This window comes from Mesoplodon bidens (genome assembly GCF_964165515.1).
Source record: "Mesoplodon bidens genome assembly, chromosome: 8".
Classification (NCBI taxonomy): domain Eukaryota; kingdom Metazoa; phylum Chordata; class Mammalia; order Artiodactyla; family Ziphiidae; genus Mesoplodon; species Mesoplodon bidens.
In genome coordinates this window covers 113,197,010-113,215,982 of record NC_138165.1, presented here as the reverse complement: position 1 = coordinate 113,215,982, position 18,973 = coordinate 113,197,010, and the positions used below count along the sequence as shown (strand labels likewise).

General features: G+C 65.7%; 1 protein-coding gene across 4 annotated transcripts in view; it reads left to right on the top strand.

Annotated features, from left to right (window-relative positions):
- The window catches only part of KIF1A (kinesin family member 1A), an 89,187-nt gene that overhangs the window by 40,024 nt on the left and 30,190 nt on the right, over nucleotides 1–18,973 (top strand). For 2 of the 4 annotated variants that reach the window (XM_081241669.1, XM_081241668.1), the window contains exons 15-27: nucleotides 303–382; nucleotides 627–702; nucleotides 3,026–3,105; nucleotides 3,383–3,489; nucleotides 4,389–4,472; nucleotides 6,221–6,401; nucleotides 6,483–6,555; nucleotides 6,734–6,827; nucleotides 7,574–7,722; nucleotides 8,072–8,250; nucleotides 9,622–9,759; nucleotides 10,456–10,695; nucleotides 17,162–17,280. In XM_081241669.1, the coding sequence (XP_081097795.1) occupies nucleotides 303–382; nucleotides 627–702; nucleotides 3,026–3,105; nucleotides 3,383–3,489; nucleotides 4,389–4,472; nucleotides 6,221–6,401; nucleotides 6,483–6,555; nucleotides 6,734–6,827; nucleotides 7,574–7,722; nucleotides 8,072–8,250; nucleotides 9,622–9,759; nucleotides 10,456–10,695; nucleotides 17,162–17,280 (1,600 nt within the window). The remainder of the gene's footprint in view (nucleotides 1–302; nucleotides 383–626; nucleotides 703–3,025; nucleotides 3,106–3,382; nucleotides 3,490–4,388; nucleotides 4,473–6,220; nucleotides 6,402–6,482; nucleotides 6,556–6,733; nucleotides 6,828–7,573; nucleotides 7,723–8,071; nucleotides 8,251–9,621; nucleotides 9,760–10,455; nucleotides 10,696–17,161; nucleotides 17,281–18,973) is intronic. The other 2 variants (XM_081241671.1, XM_081241670.1) reach the window with 1 other exon arrangement.

The window sequence follows — 18,973 nt, the reverse complement described above, 5'->3', positions numbered from 1 at the left end:
GGCATTCGAACCTCAGAACTGGTGTCAGCGTCTCCCTGCGTGTTTGTTTCTCCCTCTGGGTTTATTCTGCCTTTCCCTCTGTTCTCTGTGTGTGTCCATAGCAAAGACACGCGTCCTTTGCACCTAATAGCCCTCAGCCCTTCACCTTGACCTTTCAGACTTCGAGCAGCCTGGATGGACCTGGGAATTGGGGTGTTGGGCCCTGCAGGCCCGGCTACTCGTCTCCCCTTTGCCTGGCACCAAGGGCTCTGTCCACCGCCTGCCCCCTGCGCTGACCTCGCTCTGCTCTGTCTGCTCCCCAGGAGACGGAGAAGATCATCGCTGAGCTCAATGAGACCTGGGAGGAGAAGCTGCGGCGGACGGAAGCCATCCGGATGGAGAGGTGGGCGGTGCGGGCTGGGGGCTGGCAGCAGCCCTGTGCTCAGCCCTCAGCTCCTGTACCCAGGGGTGGCCGTGTCCAGTGCAGGACGTACCCATCCCCTCTCATCCAGTGACCACCCCCCCCCCGTCACCAATGGCCCCATTGACCCGATCCCCAGTCAGGGGACCAGTCCCTCAAGTGGACACCTGAACTCATTGACCAGATGAAACATTGTGTGGGTGCTGACCCCCGCTCTGTCCCCCAGGGAAGCGCTGCTGGCCGAGATGGGTGTGGCCATGAGGGAGGACGGCGGCACCCTGGGGGTGTTCTCTCCCAAAAAGGTAGGAGCCGGCCATTCTCTGGGCTGCCCCGATGTGGACAGGGCTGGGGGACCTGCGGCCCTTGGCAGGGTGTCAGCTCCTGGAAGGTCAGCAGGGTCCTCCTGGGAGCAGGGAGAGCGGCTCCAGGCACCTGGCCAGGCTCACCCGCAGCCATCCTTTCCCTGTGTGGAGCCTAGACCCTGCCTCCTCATGGTGGGATGTCCCTATGGCCTTAGTACGTCAGAGAGGTCACTTAGCTGCCTGAGGGGTGGACTGGGCCCCTCAGGTTGGGGTGAGACCAGGGTCCTGAAACAGGTGGGGCCTGGACCCCCCAGGAGCCTGCACCCCTCATGGGCAGGGCCTGGCTGGACACGAGCTGGGAGCCAGCTGCCCTCTTGGAGATCAGCTAAAGCAGGGTCTGGCCGTCCCAGCACCCCTCTCCTCCCACCCAGGCCCAGCTTGCCCGTGGCCCCGGCCCTCACATGGAGCAGGGCGCCACCCCCTGTTCAGTCGCTCAGATGGGGCGAAGCACGAGCGTCAGGGAAAAAGTCTCTGCGTGATTCCAGGACCCAGACCCACACACCCATGCACCCACCCCGAAGGTGCCAGACCCTTAGAGCCCTTAGGAGCTGAGCTTCAAGCCCAGAAGCCTGCCTGGAAGGCCGTGGCAGTCGGTTCTGACCCCAGCACGGGACTCTGCAGGCCCTGCCCCTGCTGCCTTGTTGGTGAGGAAGTGCCTGGCTGACTTTTCACCCCAGCAAAGGGTTTCTTTGTTTGCCAGTCTCTGAAGCTGGCGGCACGTGGAGCCCTCACGGAGCCACTGGGGCACCAAGGGAAAAGGAGCACGGGGCGCTGGTAGGATGGGCACATCTGCTAGGGTGGCTGCTCCCTGGGGACAGGGCCAGGCTCCTCAGGCTTCTTCTGCACCCATGCACTCCGGCCCAGGGAGCAGCTGAGGCCCAGAAACAGGAAGGAGGGGTGCCTGGGAGAACCTCGGCAGGCCGGGGAGCAGGTGGCACCCTGGTGGGGTCCTGCTTCACTCCCTGTTAGATAGGCCTTTGGTCTTCATTTGGAATGCGTTGCTCTTGAGCTGTTGCATTGTCCCTGGGCGCAGTGCCCCGGGGTGGGCAGGCGAAGCTGGGGTACAAGTGCCCTCGGGACACTGGCTGTACAGTCCTTTGGCTTCATTGGTGGCAGGGGGATTTGCTGGTGCCCCCGGGTCTGGACACTGTCCAGGAGTGGGAGGGCGGCCCTCGGGACCACCAGGGACACTTCCTCTGGAGGACAGTGGGGTCCCCGGGACTCCGGAGAAGCACATGGGCCAGCTGGGTCCCCCGCTCGGCCCCGCGGAGGGAGCGGAGCGCAGGCCCTTCCTGGCTGGCTGGACGCCTTCTGTGCTCAGGGGAAGGGGCCGCTGTGGATGGGTCTGTCCTATGTCTGATGACCAGGTGTCCACAACCCTGTGCAGGGGTGTTAGAGGCATTTTCAGCTCAGGGTGGGGGCAGCTTGCCCCAGGGTGCCAGGTGGGAAACAGGAAGCTGTTCCAGCGTCTGCCATGTTGCAGGATCCTTGCCCAGGACCGGGTGTGAAGTCAGGAAGTGTCAGGGCCCAGAGACCCCGGGTGAGAGCAGTGGAGAAAGTGAAGATAGGGGGTGCTGGTCCAAGGCCCAGTGGACAGAGCCTGCAGTGGCTGCCCTGGGCACGGGATGGGGTGGGGAGCCGAGGGCAGTGCTTAGACGGGGCAGCTGGCGGGAAGTGGTCACCTTGGCCTTGGGTCATGTTTTGGTAGACCTGTGGTTATGACAGGTATGGGCGTCTGACCTGGGTGGCTCAGGGGGACTTTTTTCACAGCCTCTCTGCTCCCTGGCATCCAGGGCCCGACCCCTCCCTGCCCAGCGTCCTAATCCCGGGACCCTCAGCTCCTGGCTGCCCCGGTTGGAATGGGGACCTGCAGCCCTGTTTTAGGATGGAGGACCAGGTCTAGGTCCCATGGGACCCAGCCTTGCCCTGCACATCCAAGGGCCTACCACAGCCTCCAAGCACTCCCTGGGCACTCAAGTGCTCAGAGCTGGGGTCCCAGCGCCTCCCGAAGCCCAGCCCCCCAAGTGCCACCTGGCATCTGTCCTCCCAAGACTGTGGGGTCCCCATCAAAATCTCCTCCTCAGGAGCCTTTCCCTTCACATCTCCTGTCCTCTCTGCCAGGCTGGGAGGATACTGTGTCCCCTGAGAGGCCAGGCCTAGGGCGGGTGGCGATCTGGTCCTGGGGGGAAAGAGGGCAGCAGGCAGCCCGGGCTGGGCTCCCGCCCCCACACCCCGAAGAGAGGTGACCCTTCTATCTCCACAGACGCCGCATCTCGTCAACCTGAACGAGGACCCGCTCATGTCCGAGTGCCTTCTCTACTACATCAAGGATGGGATCACCAGGTGGGGGTCGGCGGGGCGAGGGGAGGGCTGGGCTCCCCCACTGAGGGGTCGCTGAGCCCGGGCATCTGCTGGCAGGGGCGCTGTGGGCCCCTCTGGGCAGTGTGGCTCCCCCAGGCCAGGCCGCTTTGGGGGCTGTCCCCTGGACCCCCGCTTGTGCTCTCCAGGCGTTTCCTGTAAGAGCTGGGCATCCTGTGGGCTGCAGGGGGACCAGGCGGGCCAGTGGGTGGTGTCGTGGTGCCCTGGGTCCAGCCGGCGCTGACGACCGCACCACACGCAGAGTGGGCCGGGAAGGCGCAGAGAAGCGGCAAGACATAGTCCTGAGCGGGCACTTCATCAAGGAGAAGCACTGCGTCTTCCGGAGCGACTCCCGAGGGGGCAGTGAAGGTATGGCCTCCCCCGGCCCCGCCCCTACCCGGCGCTGCTGGTGTCAGCCCTCCTGGCTCCCCATTCAGTCCCGGGAGCCCCCCTGCCCCCACCCCGAAAGGTGTTCTGAAGGCTGGGCTGGGGACATGCAGCTCCATCCCTGCACAGGGGGCTGGTTGGGGTGCTCACGGGTGGGAGGGCACTGAGCCTGGATTGAAGGGACGGCTATTCTTAGGCCACGCCTTCCCGTGGGCTGGGAGCGGCCATCTGTCCATCTCCCTGGCCGGCCTGCCCTCGGGCCTCCGTCCCCACTGCGGTTCTGGGCATGACCCTTCCTTCTCGAGAAGGCACCTGCTGGGCTGTCCCAGTGCCCACGGCCCCCGAGATCAGGGCAGGTGTCTGGACAGCCTCTAGGATGCAGACCAGTGACCAAAGCCCCCTCTGTGACCTGGCCATTTCAGGGTGGTGGCCTTAAACGGTGTTGCGGACGTTGGTTCTCCCAGAATTCTGTCCCTGAAGCTCTCTCTCCCCTTGGTGGGTGGGCACAAAGCCAGGAGGGGCTCTGGGACTCCTGGGGACATGCGAGCCACTGTTTCCCATCCCACCTGGAGACCCTGCGGGGCGAGACGGTCACCCAGCACGGCCTCCCCACCTCTGACTTGGGCCCGTGATCCTCCCAACTGGGCATCACTTTTCTCATCTGTGAGGGGCTGAGAGGCCCCTCCGCCTTCTCGAGGCCCAAGCCAGGTGCCACAGGGAGGAGAGGGGCCTGGCGGGGGCTGCGCCTGGGTGGCAGGTGGCCAGGTGGGTCGAGCCCCCTGCCCCCGACCCTGAGTGGGGCTTGCTGGGCTCAGATGGGGACGCGGCCAGGAGGACAGCCCCTCACGGTCCTCCTCTCTGTGCCCCCATCTGTCCTATAGCCGTGGTGACCCTGGAGCCCTGTGAGGGGGCAGACACCTACGTCAATGGCAAGAAAGTCACGGAGCCCAGTGTCCTGCGGTCAGGTACAGTGGAGGCAGGGGTGGCCCCTGCGCCGCCTGCCCTGCACACGCACCCCTCCTGTTTGTGCGGCACCCCAGTCTGCCCCCCACCAGCCGGGCAGCGCACGGGCCCGGGGCGGTGGGGGGGGGAGGCTGCTCCAGCGGCGCTGAGTCGATGCTGCAGGCCAGCCGAGGCGGGATTCTGGGCGGTGGGGTGCCTGTCCCAGAGCCCCGGTGGCACTGGCGCGTTGTGGAACAGAGGAACAGCCAGCGGGGTGTGCGCTGCACCGGCCTCCGGACGCCGGCCCCCTGGCTTTGTGTCCTCGTGTTCTAAAACACACCTGGAGATATGTATGTCTGTCTATCTGTCCACCTATCAAGAGATTTATTTAACGGAATTGGCTCAGGTGAGGGCTGGACAGGCATGTCTGAAATCCACGGGCGGGACTTTCTCCTCAGGGAAGCCTCAGTTTAGCTCCTGAGGCCTTTCACCCGACAGGGGGAGGCCCACCTGCGTAATGGTGGGTGTCTCCTGTCTGGAGGTCACGTGATTTTAGGTGCACCGTTGGGCTCCCCAGCCCGCCAAACTGACACACAACACTGACCATCGTGTCAACTTTGGCTGGGGTGACTTTTTGCTAAGAATGAGGGGGACCCTCCCCTTCCCCAACTGGTGGTGCAGAGGGGATGGGAGGCCTAGGAGGTGACGCCTGGCAGCCTGACATCCAGACCTCTCCGGCCACCCTGAAGGGCCTTGTTTTTAGCTTCCAGGACCCAGGGTCCTGCCTTTGGGGTCCCGAGGCATGCTTTGAGGGAGGGACACACCACGTGTCCTGGATTCATGGGCCTCGCCTGACCGCCAGTGGCTGGCGTCCTCGCCTGGCCGCCAGTGTGGGGAGATGGGGGAGTTGAGCTGGGCAAGGGCAGGTCCAGGGTTCCCTTCTCCCCCCTGTTGTTTCAGGATGGGGCCTGGTGCTTGTGGGCTCTGGGCAGGGCCCGGGCTGGGAGGGGCGGCCGAACTCGGGAGCTGGAGGAGGGACGAGGGAGGCCTAGGGAGGACCAGCCTACAGGCCCGGGTTCTCCTGTGGGGAGAGGGGCTGAGCCAGCTCTGTAGGCCACAAGGCAGAGCCGTGGTTCCTGGAGGAAGCTGGAAAGAAACTAGGCAGTCCACAGAGACCCCCACTGGCAGGACAGTCCAGAGACAGCAGGCCCTGCCCTCGTGGGACAGGTGTGCCCTGGACGGTCCTGCAGACAGGGTGGACCCTGGCCCTGGGAACACGCAGACCCCTGCCCTGCTTCCGCCGGTGGGACAGATGGGAAGGGAAGCTCCCTGCAGGAGAGGGCCCTGCAAGAGGGGGCCAAGCCCAGCCCTCGGGTAGGGGAGTGCCAAGGCCCAGGGCACGGGAGCAGGAGGCCAGGCTGGCCCGGGGGTGGCACCTGTGGGGCCGTGGAGGGGACAGGGCAGTGGAGAAGCCCCAGGACTGTGTTTTGCCACCGTCGCTGCTGCTGAAAGGGGAGGGGCCGAGGGGAGGAACCGGGGAGAGTGGGGAGGCCCGCTCAAGTCCTGGTGGAGGAGGTGGCCCCCCAGCAGGGGCGACCCCGGGCACAGGACCCAGAGGGCCGGCTCCTGGCAGCTGGAGGCCCTCCCAGGGGTGGGCAGTGCTAGGATACAGCCCCGGCTGCATTCCTCTTTCCCTCCTCCTCCCCCCCTCACCCCCGAGACCAGCCGAGGCCAAAGGTCCACCGACTCTGGCCTCGCCTCCATCCCCCAGGAAACCGCATCATCATGGGAAAGAGCCATGTGTTCCGGTTCAACCACCCTGAGCAGGCAAGGCAGGAGCGTGAGCGCACGCCCTGCGCGGAGACGCCCAACGAGCCCGTGGACTGGGCCTTCGCCCAGCGCGAGCTGCTGGAGAAGCAGGGCATCGACATGAAGCAGGAGATGGAGCAGAGGTGAGGCCCCGGGGGCTGCCGCCTGGGCGCCCCTGGAACCCGCCGCCGCCCGCGCGCCCTCACACCCGCACGCTCTTGCAGGCTCCAGGAGCTGGAGGACCAGTACCGCCGAGAGCGCGAGGAGGCCACCTACCTCCTGGAGCAGCAGAGGCTGGTGAGGGCGGCCCGGGCGCTCGCTGTGGAAAGGGGAAGGGCCGAGGGGTGGAACCGGACAGAGTGGGGAGGCCCGCTGTGCTGGGGCTACGTCCGGGCACCCTGGGCCTGGGCCCGGGTGGGAGGGCTGGACACGGGCTGGTCTCCATGTGGAGCCACAGGCCTCGCTTCTGTGCCAGGACTACGAGAGCAAGCTGGAGGCCTTGCAGAAGCAGATGGACTCCCGGTACTACCCGGAGGTGAACGAAGAGGAGGAGGGGCCGGAGGACGAAGGTGAGGAGCCCTGTCCCGCGTGGAGGTGGGCTGCGGAGGGGTCTCAGCAAAGAGGCGGCCCGGGCCGCTCCCTGCAGGTCAGCTGCTTGGCACCTTTGCCCTGGGGTCCGTGGTCTGCAGGCAGGCTTCGGGAGGCTGTGCTGCAGCAGCACAGCACCTGTGCACACGCACACACCCACACACCTGCTGCTTCTGGCGGGGGCGGCCTGGAGCGTGAGGAGGGTGGGGCAGGGTGGGCGCTCCCAGGCGGGCACCCTGCGTCCACTCACCCCTGTCCTGCCCAAGGGAGGTTGGTGCTCCTCCCCGGACAAGGTCTCTGCTCCACACCTCGGGACCCGCTTTGGGAGCATTTGCTTGCGCGGCCCACTGGCTGACCTCTTGCTGCTGGGGGCCCGAGGGTGGCCCAAGGGCAGGGTGTTCACGTCCAGCTCGGCCTCCGGTCAGCTGGTCGGGACCTTTGTGCTGAAGTGACCAGGCCTCCCCCGGCTGGACTCGTCCACCCGAGAGGGTGTGTGGGACAAGCCCCGGTCTGCTCTCCTGCCCCCGCCCCACTGCTGCCCCCCAGGTCCTTGCTGAGCTCCAGCCCGACTCTCAGGACCCTGGCGCTCACACTGGGGGAGCCGGCCGCCTCTTTGGGGCACGAGGGTTGTCCCCTGTGGCAGAGCTTCCTGCCAGTCAGTGTGCAACTGGGGACCCGCACACCAAGCGCCCAGCCCCGGGATGACCCCGTGCGCCTCTCCCCGCAGTCCAGTGGACGGAGAGGGAGTGTGAGCTGGCACTGTGGGCCTTCCGGAAGTGGAAGTGGTACCAGTTCACGTCGCTGCGGGACCTGCTGTGGGGCAACGCCATCTTCCTCAAGGAGGCCAACGCCATCAGCGTCGAGCTCAAGAAGAAGGTGGGCCCCTGCCGCTGCGCCTGCCCCTGCTGTCTGCACCTCGGAGGGCGGGCGTCACCCGTCCTGCTTCCCGCCGAGCCTTGGTGACAGGCTGCTCCGCCTCCTGGGGGGGTGGGGCAAACCCCCTGACCTGCAGTCCCCGGGAGGAGAATGGGCGGTTGGAGGGGGGGCCCGGGACTGACGGAGGGGGACGCGTAGGCAGGCCGGTGGGCAGGTGGAGCCTCCTCTGCAGGTGGAGCCGGTGGGAAGTTTCCGAGGATGGCTGAGGGACAGGCAGCGGGAAGGAGGCCCTTCCAGGGCCAGGCTCCACCCTCTCTGGGCTGACGGGCATCCTCCTCACCGGTCACAGGTCCAGTTCCAGTTTGTCCTCCTTACGGACACACTGTACTCCCCACTGCCGCCTGACCTGCTGCCCCCAGAGGCCGCCAAAGACCGAGAGACTCGCCCCTTCCCCCGAACCATCGTGGCCGTGGAGGTCCAGGACCAGAAGAATGGGGCCACCCACTACTGGACGCTGGAGAAACTTAGGTGCAGCGGGTGGGCCGTGCGGTGGGCAGTGGGGTGGGGCTGCTCCCTGGGCCTGGGCCGAGACCACTGAAATGGAGGTGGACATGGAATGCACGGGGCGCACATGTCCCGGCAGCTATTTGTCCTGTTTCGATTTCTTTTAAAATCAGAAGAAAAAAAGTAAGGAGGATCCAGCCTCATTATAGAATCCATATTCTCCTCGACCAGAGCAGTGGCAAAGTTTGGAGGAAGGGGCGGGTGAGGCGCTGCAGGAAGCTGGGGGCCCCTCCACCTGTGGGGGTGGAGGAGGGCCGGGTGGGGGCCCCAGGGAGGACGGCCAGGTGTCCTGGGAGGTGTCTGCCCTACGGCTCTACCTCAGGTCCCACACACTCACCCTGACGTGCGCCTGGCTCTTCCTGGGTGAAGGTGACAGGACGGCTCTTTGCCACTGAAGACAATTTTAATGTTGCTCAAGTGTCCCTAGAAACGTGAGGCGTGGGCACAGGGCCGTCCGGGGGCCAAGGAGGGAGGGGACGGCCTCGCCACGGCCTCTGCGAGGTGTTCATGGGCAAAGCAGGGGAGGGTGAACAGCGAGGACTGGCTGGTCAGCATAACGCCTGCGGGCTTCGGGCCCGGGCAGGGGAACCGGCTGGCGTGCAAGTCGGCTAAGGGGCGGGTGGTGGCTCATGTGGAGGTGGGTTCACCCACAGGCTGTTCACTGTCGGGGCAGGCCCCAGAGATGTCGAAACGTCATGAGATGCAGAGAACGGAAAACGTGGTCACGACATGCTCACGCACACAGACACGTTTATACGCACTCCGTTCCGCTCACACACCCTCACACGCAGACGCCTTCCCTTCTTATGAGGTCCCCGCCTCCGGCACATGCACTGACCCACACGCATTCACAGACACGCGCCTGCCCCTGCCCCGTCCTCCTGGGCTGCCGTCTGCTCTTGGAGGGCGGATGTCGCCCCCCACGTCCCTCCTGTTGCGCCTGAGCCTCCAAGGGAGACGTCTACGTCTCTCCCACCACCTGCCGGTTTTCCGGGGGATAGCCTCTAAAATGCCTTGTTTCCTGTGTCTTCTCACAACTCGCCCTTTGCTCCCCGAGCTTCTGGGGCTCCGTGCCCCGATCCCCCGTCCTGAGCGGGGCTGGTCCCCGACCCTACGCGGCTGACGTGCTGCAGCCATCACTGGGGCTGAGAGGAACGTGTGGCGAACTGCAAGCCCCTTGGCCATGGTCGGCCGACTCCGAGGACCCCGGAGGGTCCGCCTGGCAAACCAGCTTGAGCCGTGGGTGACCCTGAGCAGGATGCTGTGGCCTGAGCCGGGCTGGGCCTGAGACCCCAGGATGCTCTGCCCAGGCCCACGCTGACCTCTGCCCCGCAGGCAGCGGCTGGACCTGATGCGGGAGATGTACGACCGGGCGGCCGAGGTGCCCTCCAGTGTCATCGAGGACTGTGACAACGTGGTCACTGGTGGAGACCCCTTCTACGACCGCTTCCCCTGGTTCCGGCTCGTGGGCAGGTAGGCGCCTCCCTCCCCCCGGGCTGAGAGAGTGAGAGAAGGTGGGGGGCAGCGAGGGGTTGGGCCCTGGCCCTGACAAGAGGGGGAGCCGGCCAGATGCCTTTCTCTATCCCGAGTCCCCGGCCCTGGTCCTTCCTGGTCTGAGCCCCCTGGCCAGTCCTCTCCACACACCAGTGGGCCCTGACCAGGGAGGGGGTCTCAGCATCGCCACCCACCCCCACTTCGGGACCATGGCCGTCAGGCGACACCTGTCCGTGTGTGTGAATGTGAGGCTTGGTCAGGCTTTCAGGTGGGTGTGAGCAGGAGGCAGAGCCGTGTCCTCCCAGAGCTCAGAGTCCATGCCTGCTGTCCCCAGTCTCCTGGTCCGGGGGCTGCACCCGGCCCCTGCCCCCCAGGGGGCATGGTTCCTGAGGCCTCAACGCGGCCAGGCTCCCGAGGCCCTCACCGACCTCAGCCACACCTGGCCAGGACCATACCTGCCGGTGCCCTCCGGAACCTTCCGGAGCTTTACACTGACCCCCATGTGGTGTCTTCCCACGCCTGGGGACCGGGCACTTTGGCTCTCTTGTCTGTCGAGGCAGCGTTCTCGACGGTCTGTGTGTTTGGTTTGGGTTTTCCTCGGAAGCCCCCGCCCCGCCCCGTCCGCCCCCGAGGAGCTGGCGTTAACTTCTCTCTGTCTTGTCGTACTAACCCCAGTTCAGTCATCTCTGGCTGCAACAGCTACCCACTTCTCAACACATGCATGAGCGAGCGCATGGCTGCTCTCACCCCCTCCCCCGCCTCCTCGAGCCCTGACTCCGACGCCGCCGAGCCTGCTGAGGAGCAGAGCGTGGGGGAGGAGGAGGACCTGGAGGACGACGTCTTTCCGGAGCACGTGCCGTGCGACGGCCGCGACCCGTTTTACGACCGGCCCCCCCTGTTCAGTGTAGTAGGAAGGTTGGTGAGGTCGAGGACAGCATGCTGGGAAGGAACCAGCTCTTTTGCACAGGAGCACTGCTGCGAGCACAATTTGACCGCCGTCAGGGCGCGACCCCCGGCGAGCGGGGCCTCCCCAGGACAGGGCGTGAGGGGGCACGAGGGCTCCTGGCCTTCCTGGAGGGGCCCCAGTGATGGAGGAGGGCAGGGTGCCCCGGGGCACGGTCTCCTCACAGGTGGAGGCCTCCGGGACTCGGGAAGAGCAACACCCCCGCCCTTTCAGGGCCCGCGGGGGCATTCGGAAAGGTGGAGCCATGCATCTCTGCATGGGGCCCCCCCCCCACCAGCCAGTGTGGCTTTCCCTCCCTCCACTGTTTTCCAGAAGAGATGGAGGGTCCTGGTCTGCTCCCAGTGTCCTTACCCTCTCTGTGGGAAGAGGAACAGAAGCCGGAGCCGGCCGCCCCGGGGGGCAGGGAAGGAAGGGCCTCCTTCTGAAGCCCTGGGTCCCAGGCAGCCCGGCCTCTCTCTGAGCCCGTCTCTGTCTAAAGGTGAGGGCGTCCTGTCCCTCCTGACCCCCAGGCCGTCAGTGCCGGAGACGGTGCCGGTGGCCGCTTGCCCTCATGGGAAAGCGCCCTTTGCAGAGGAGCCCATGATTCAGTTTCCTGGACAGAGGAGAGAGGCCAAGTTCAGGGGGGGAGCGGGGACCCCCGCCCTGCAGGCAGGTTGGGCCTATACAGTCCATCCCTTATGTCTATTATCATGGAATGGAACGCAAGCAAGAGGGGAAGGAAAGGCCTAGAAACCTAGCTGTAGTAGGAAATTCAGCTCATGAAAACTGAATGTACGTATACGCAAAGGTGTAAGATAGCTTTAATAGCAAACTCTTTAGGAGTTTGAGATTGCTTCCTTGGGCTAGACTGATGGAAGTTTTTGGAAGTCTTGACCTCGGAGCACCAGTACTGAAAGCTGAAGACCGAGACTGGTCCCCAGATAGCGGAGTTTGCACTGGGAGCCCTTGGGTGCGGATGATGGAGTGAAGGCCCCACTGGTTCCTCCTGGAAGGAAGCAGGTTCTCAGCTGGCGCGTCATGGATTTATTCTGATTAGTCTTCCCTGAGTGTGGCCCACTGGACAAGACCGCGTGGCTCTCTCCAAGACGCCCCGGCTGGGTTCCTGCTCTGCTGAGCCCGAGGGGGAGGAGTGGCCCCAGGGCCAGCTCCACGCAGGCCTCTCAGAAAGCCCGGCCGCTAGGGCCAGGGTGGCCGGGTGCCAGGCAGGCGTGGAGTCAGGGCACACGGGGGCAAGGACACCGGGAGAAACGGGGGTGGGCTCTCGCAGTCTCAGCCGGAAAGAGCTGGGTCCTTCCGACATTCCCCCCTCTGTGGATCTGGGATGTGACAAAACCACCAAGCCAAACCGAAGCCACGAGTGAGAGGCCAGCTCCCCACGGCGGCCGTCTGCGAGGGGCTTCACCTGGAAACGTCCTGATCTTTTTGGTTTGGCAAGAATTGGCTTTTCCCGCGCAGCAGCTGTGCAGGCCCAGGCCCTGAGAAGGACCCCGTCTTTGGTTTCCTTTTCTCCCTCTGGTAGCTGCTGGCTCTCTCTCCAAAGCTTAAGCAAAATGGGGTGCCCACTCTTGTCTCCCTTCGGACAGGCTTTCCGGCCCCAGCATGCGTCTGTACCTCACCAATCTCGTGGTTAGCGCTGCCCCACACTCAGCCCCGGCTCTGCCACCTCCTCTCTCTCCGGCGGGTCTCAGCCTGCTTCAAGGTGCCCTCTCCTCTGTGAACAGGGCCCCCGGCAGGGGCCTCCCCCGTCCTGACCCGGGACTCCTCACCCAAGTACAGGGTCAGTCCCCCGGGGGGGCTCTTCCTCTGGCAGTCTGGGTGCCAGTGAACTGGGAGGTGAGATGGGCCAACCCAGGGGGAGGAAGTGGGCCTGGGGGCTCAGTTTTCCCCGATGATCCTCCCTGCTCGGACCGTGGCTTTCAGAAGGCGGGTGAGAGAGAGGAAGGCGAGGAGGTGACTGTCTGGGATGGAGGGTCCCGGGGAAGAGGGACTGGCGACCGCCCAAGGAACGTGTTCAAGACTCTGGGTGGAAAAGCACTGACCCGCCGTGTCCGCTCTGTGCCATCTGGGCTGGCGAGGCCGAGCCCTCAGCTCCCAGCTGGCTGCGCTCTGCGTGCCGAGCTGCTCAGCCCGAGTCGTCACCTGCGAGGCTCCGAGCCACCCCGTGTGCAGGTGGGTGCGCCGTGGCCGGCAGGGTCCTCTGGACAGGGCTGGGCTGTTCTGGCTCAGGGTGGCGGGTGCTGACGTCAGGTTGTTTCCAGCATCTGGTGGGCAGTGAGGGGGAGGCCCAGCCTCTGCACCATGGGCCCCATCCCCTCAAGTTCTGGGGCTGCCGGGCGGGGTGGGCCTGGGGTCTTCCAGCCCCCACCCCCTGCCCTCGAGGCTGGTGCTGCCAGCAGGGGCCGTGGCTGCTGGGCCCCAGGGGTCCCTTCTGGATGAGTGCGCCCGTCACTGTCACCAGTCAGGGACGAGGGGCAGCAGGAAGGAGAGAGTATCCAGTGTGGCTTCCTCTGCCTCTGGGAGCATCGGTCCCAGAGCCGCAGCTGGCTTTGCATGCGAACCCACCTGGGCGCCCCGGTGAGCGTGAGAGCAGAGGCCATCCCACAGCCAGGTGATGAAGTTCAGAGAGAGTGTGGCCGCGGATTCCAGGCGGCTTTTTCATTGTCAAACCCTAACTTCCAACCAAGGGGTCCCTCGAGGCCCCCGGCCCTGCCGTTTTTCAGTGCCAGAAGTATCTGGGCTTTCTTTCCCCTCTGACATGAGGAAATCCTGAAAGATCAAGAAAGGCTTGATTTACTTAATTATTGAGCTGCATTAATGAAGCCGGTGGGGGATGGAGCATGGTGTCCGCACGGTTGGGAGCTGCACAGGAGGCAGCCTGTGGGGTCTCATCCCAGCTGGGGCTCTGCTGCCAGCAACTTCCTTAATGTCCTTGAGCCTCCGTCTGTTCACCTGTGAAATGGGGCAGGGATGGCGTATTTCACCAGCTCTAGCACGGCGTCTTAGCTCTCCGGCACCGTATTTGTGCCCCTAAGAAAGAAAGACGCAGCCAATCCAACTAAGATGTGCCATTGGTGAGGGGGCCCTGGTCTCTATGTTGTGATGCGAGCGGAGGAGACGCGGGCGCACCTGCCACTCGGGGTGCTGGGGGCTCCAGTGCCGCCCCCGTGAGCTCGGAGGGGCAGGCGCAGACGGTTTCTTCACCGGAGTTTTCAGTCTCGCGGGCTGCCAATGGGATTGTTTGAGCCTTAGGACACGAGGGGCGCAGCCCCCTCTGATGTGTGGGACCCTGGCGTCTGTGCCCACGGGTAGGCCACGTGGCAGAAAGCGCCCCCCGGAGACCACAGTAGGTTTGTGGAGCGGTGAGGCCCTGGGGGGGAGCCAGGAGGGGACCCACCTGCCGTGGCCTTGCCTATGGCCTGGGCTGCGTCCGGCACCTGCCTCAGTTTACTTCTCTGTGCAGTGCCTCAGGCTCCCTCTGGCCTGGCCTTTGCGGACTCAAAAAGGGGGAGGGGTAGCCTCCTGCTCCTCTGTTACTGCCCCTCAGGGGCAGTCCCGGGTCGCCTCCAGGGTACTGTGAGTGACCTTCTGGGAGCTTGAAGCCCCTGTGGAATTGACGCCTGACCCTTTCAGGAAGGTAGCCCTGGGCGGGCCGGGGGCTTTGAGGCGGCCCTGAGCCTGCCTTCCCCTCCTGGCCAGGTGGCCCTGGACAGCCCTTAAACTCTCCCTCAGGCAAGCTGTGCTGATTAAGCACCCCCGTGCCTGGCACCATGCCCTCACCTAGCCCACAACCAGAGGTGTCCCACCTTCCCTGAGGGTCCTCCTGTGGGTTCCCTGCAGGCTGCAGGTGGAGTGGGCAGGCCGCGGCCCCTCCCTCCGGCTGTTCCCGACACCCGGCTTTCTGCAGCGGGCAGTGCTCCGGGGAAGGGGTCCTGCCCTGGGGAAGAGGCCCTCCACCTGCTGGAGGGTGGGTGCTGACTTGGCCCTGCAGCTTGGGGCTGTCCTACCCAGTTCCCTAAGCTCTCTCAGGCAGGGTGGGGTGGCTGGGCGGTGCCCCAACCCAGGGGACAGGCCTCTGGGCGCAGGGGCAGGGCAGGGTCTGCACTTCCTCCCACAGCCTGAGTCCTAGGCCCCCTCTGTTTCCCCTTCGGGACCTCATGACTTTGCTTATTTCATGGTAGCCCCCTTCCCACTCCCAATGTCAATCAAAGGCCCTTGGCCAGGAGCCCGGGTGCCCGGTGAGGGAAGGCCACCGCCGTCCCATCCTGAGGCGGGTGCTGGGCGAGGCCAGCAGCCCACCCCGGCCGGCCCCTGCCCGCTGGTGCCCTCTGCTGCTGTGGCGAGGGCTTCCGCTCTCTGGGCCTCAGTGTCCTCTTGGGACCAGGGCCGGGGCTCGCCTTAGTGGGTGGTCGGGGCAGTGGAGCCCCAGGCCCCCACCAACCCCGCAATGGGCAGAGGTGCCCCCACCATCCATCTGCACGCTGCCCCCAAAGAGTTCCTGGAAGGAAGGGGCACTGTGCTGGGGCAGAGGGGCTTCTTCTAGCCCCAGGAGGGCGCCCGGGAGGCAGCACACCCTCCCCTGACCGGGGCCTGCCTTGGCCTGTGGGTGCCCAGACAGCGAAAAGCAGTCAACGGAGGTGGGCCTACTAGTGAGCTCAGACAAACAGAGCCGTGCAGAGGGCGGCCTGGACGCGGAGATGGGAGCGGCTGGGGGCAGTGGCAGGAGCAGGGAGATGGGCTCCGGGGGCCAGAGCGGGGCTGAGCGGGGCGGGCGGGGCTGCTGCAGGGGCTCAGGTGCCTCTTGGATGCAAAGAGCTTGGGGGCCACAGCGGGTACGGGTCTGGTCGCGCCTCAAGTCCCCTCTGGCGGCTGTGGAGGAGACCGTGAAGGAAGCCGGAGGGAGGCCAGGGGTGATGGGCTGGGTGGAGGATTTCAGAGAGAGTTTTGAGGTAGAACTGATAGATCTGAGATAAAAGCCAGGACGGTGCTCAGATTTCCGACCTCCTGTGGCGGGAGGGTGGCGGGAAGACACAGCAAGATCAGGAGCCCACCTGAGAGGGGACACCAGGGCCTGGAATCAGGGCCCCCGGGGAAGAGCCCCTCCCCGTGCCTCTCACCACAGGGGGTCCAGAGTGGGGACCCCGGAGCTCTCAGTGTGGGGCGACACCAGTGGCTCAGCCTGGGCGAGGGGCAGGGTGCCTGGGATGACACGCCTCTCCTCCTGTCCTCCCAGCTCCGCCCCCCCCCCACCGGCCATGCACCAGGTGCCAGCGCCCACCTGGCCAGCAGACCCCCACCTCCCCTCCACTGTCCTCCCTGCTGCTCTCACCTCTGTTCCCACCTTCCCCCACCCCTGGCGGGGCCCGGGGCCTCCCTCACTCTGTCTTCTGCACTTCCTCCCCAGCCCCTCCCACCCTCTCCTGTCCAAATCCTGCCCAAGCCGTGCCCCTCCCCCAGGACCACCGCCCTGGACCCCCAGCCCAGCGAGCTCAGGGCTGCCGAGGTCTGCTCCTCTGGGCTGGAGGGGAGGGCAGAGCAGGGTGGGAGGCAAGGGTGTCCCCCGAAAGGAGGGTGCCCCGAATGGTGAGGAGCTGTGCTCGCCCACCCGGCGGGACAGCACAGGCTCTTCCAGGGACCCCCCTGTCCTCCTGGCTGCCCATGTGACTCCACACGTTGGCCGGCTCGGAGAGGGGCACCGCCGGGGTGACGTGGCCTCTGTCCCGCCTGTGCTGGCACTAGCTGGGTGCACAGCTGAGCTGCACAGGAGAGGGGGGGCTCTGGGCACCCTGGGAGCTGGTGGGGCCGTGCCAGGCAGTGCCGCAGTTTCTGGGGTGTCCTCAGGGCTTCGTTCAGCCGGACCCCTGGGCCCCGGTGAGGGGGGTGTGCCCTGGCTTTGCTGACATCATGGAGCTCCCACCCGCCGTGTTCCTGGAGGGGCTCAGAGGGAATCACGAGGCGTATTCCGTCGTGGGGTCCGTGAGCAAGCGTCAGGGGCCACTGGGGAACGGGCGGGGAGACGGGCGGGGGGGACATCAGCACCAGCGTGAGGGTCGTAGGTGAGCGAGGCGGGTCCCAGGTCCTCCTCCTTGAAGCAGGCTGAAACCTCCTTCCTCGGCTGTTCTCTGCTCAGGCCGCGGGCTTCGCCCCGGCCCAGCCCCTCACCACAGCCTCTGCTCCCGCCGGCGCCCGCGCCCCCCGTCCCTGCGCCTTCTCCTGTCTCCTCTGCGGCCGAGGACCCCTCCCTCCGCACCCCGCCCAGCGCAGTGCCCTGCCTGCCCACCCGCCCTGCTGCTTGCCGCCCTGGCTGCCCGCTTCGCTCTGCTTTGCAGTGTTGTGTCGTGAGCCCGGGCCGTGCAGCCGCTGCCGCCTGTCACAGCACACAGCGGGATGGCCCTGACCGCGGCCTCTGCCTCCCCCCAGGGCCTTCGTGTACCTGAGCAACCTGCTGTACCCCGTGCCCCTGGTGCACCGTGTGGCCATCGTCAGCGAGAAGGGCGAGGTGAAGGGCTTTCTCCGCGTGGCCGTCCAGGCCATCTCAGGTGCGTGCGGGGCAGCCCGGGCTAGCTGTCCCTTCACCGATGGGGCCCCTGGGTGGGGAGACCTCTCCGGGCCTCACATGGTGGTCCGCGTGCATCCAGCCCCACCCAGGCCCCCGGCCTCCTCTGTTTCTCCCTGTGGGAGAGGCCCCTGCTGCCCGGCTCCTGGCTCTGGCCTCCTGGGCTCTGTCTGGTCGGCTGGGGCCTCCGGGGCTGTGCAGGCCGAGCCCAGGGCTGTCTGAGCCTACTCTGGCTCGGGCCTGCCACCAGGCAGCCCCAGGTGGACCCACGGAGCCAGCCTGGCACAGCAGTGCCCCCCGCCACTCCCCCTCCACCGCCATCTCAGCCCCAGGGCAGGCGCACAGACTTTCAGCCCTTAGCTCCGGCCCTGCCCACTGCAGCCCCCAAGCCTTTCCTGACTCCCCAGCATTGCCCCGTTTGGACCTCTTGACCTCTCATGTGCTGGCCTGTGTCCCCAGAGGCCATGAACACCCCCTCCACCGTGGGCCTGGCGATACAGCCCCCCTCACTGCAGAGGCACACACCCTCTCACTGCCTAGTCACCTTCCCAGCACCCTCTCCTGGCCGTGGGCAGCCTGGGTTTGCTCCCTTGAAAATGGCATCCACTTTGAAGCTTCCTAGCGGCAGGAATGTGGAGAGATCATTGGAGAACACAGATGTGGGAGCGCTCGGCCAGAGGCCCTGGTGCTCACACTGTAACGGCCGTTCCTCCCTTCTCTGCCCTCGGGCCCCCGGCGCCTCCACAGGACTCTCTTTCCTCTACACGTCTCAGCAGCCCAGGCACCTTGGGGCCAGAACAGGGTAGGACAGACAGAGTGTGTGGCAGCGAAGTGTCTCCAGGCTGAGACAGGGAGGCTCGGAGTGTGAGCAACCTGGGTGGCCTGTACTCCCACTGGACAGCTCACGCGACCCCACTCTGGATGTCTGGTCCCCCCTCACCAAATTCCCACTACCCCATCATTCCAGGTGCTCTTTCCAGCACCTCCCAGTCATGTCACCATGGTGCCGAGGCCCCTGGGGACCCAGCTGAGAAGGGGGAGCCTGGGGTTGGGGGGGAGGGTGGCTCTAGGGAAGAGCCAGGTGACAGGGATGCTGGGAACATCTAGTGCCACCCTCATCCCCCGGGGGACACTGCCCCTGCAATCTCCAGGGACTCTGTCCTCCCTGGGCTCTTCCTTGGCCCTTCCTGCCCAGCTCAGCCCTGTTGAGTGGATCCCACTGAGCCGGCTGCTTTATAGGTAGACGCTGTCTGTGCTTGGGCCACACGTGGCATCCCCTGTCTAGTGGCTGTGGTGGAGGAGAGGGAACTTTACAAAGCCACAGGGTGTTGTTTGAGCAGTCTCAGAAGTCACACCTGCTCCTGCCTTCGACCGTGGCAGGGGTCGGCTGATGCGGTCTCCCAACACGGAGCCCTGCTGTGCACAGGCCCTGGGCCGGCCCTGGGTGATGGTGGGACAAAGCCATGGCCCCTCGGGCAGCCAGGGTGGAGGGCATGGTGGTGTTAGCACCCCGACAAGGCCGCGGAACAGAGGGTTGGAGCCCCCTGGGGTCTGTGAAGTCTGCTGGGGTGGCATCTAGCCAGAGTGGCTGGCCTTGGGGGCCAGGGAGGCTGTGGGAAGTCAGATCTGGGGTCCTTTAGACAGCAGGAGGAGGGTTAGGGTTTTGTCCCAGGCAC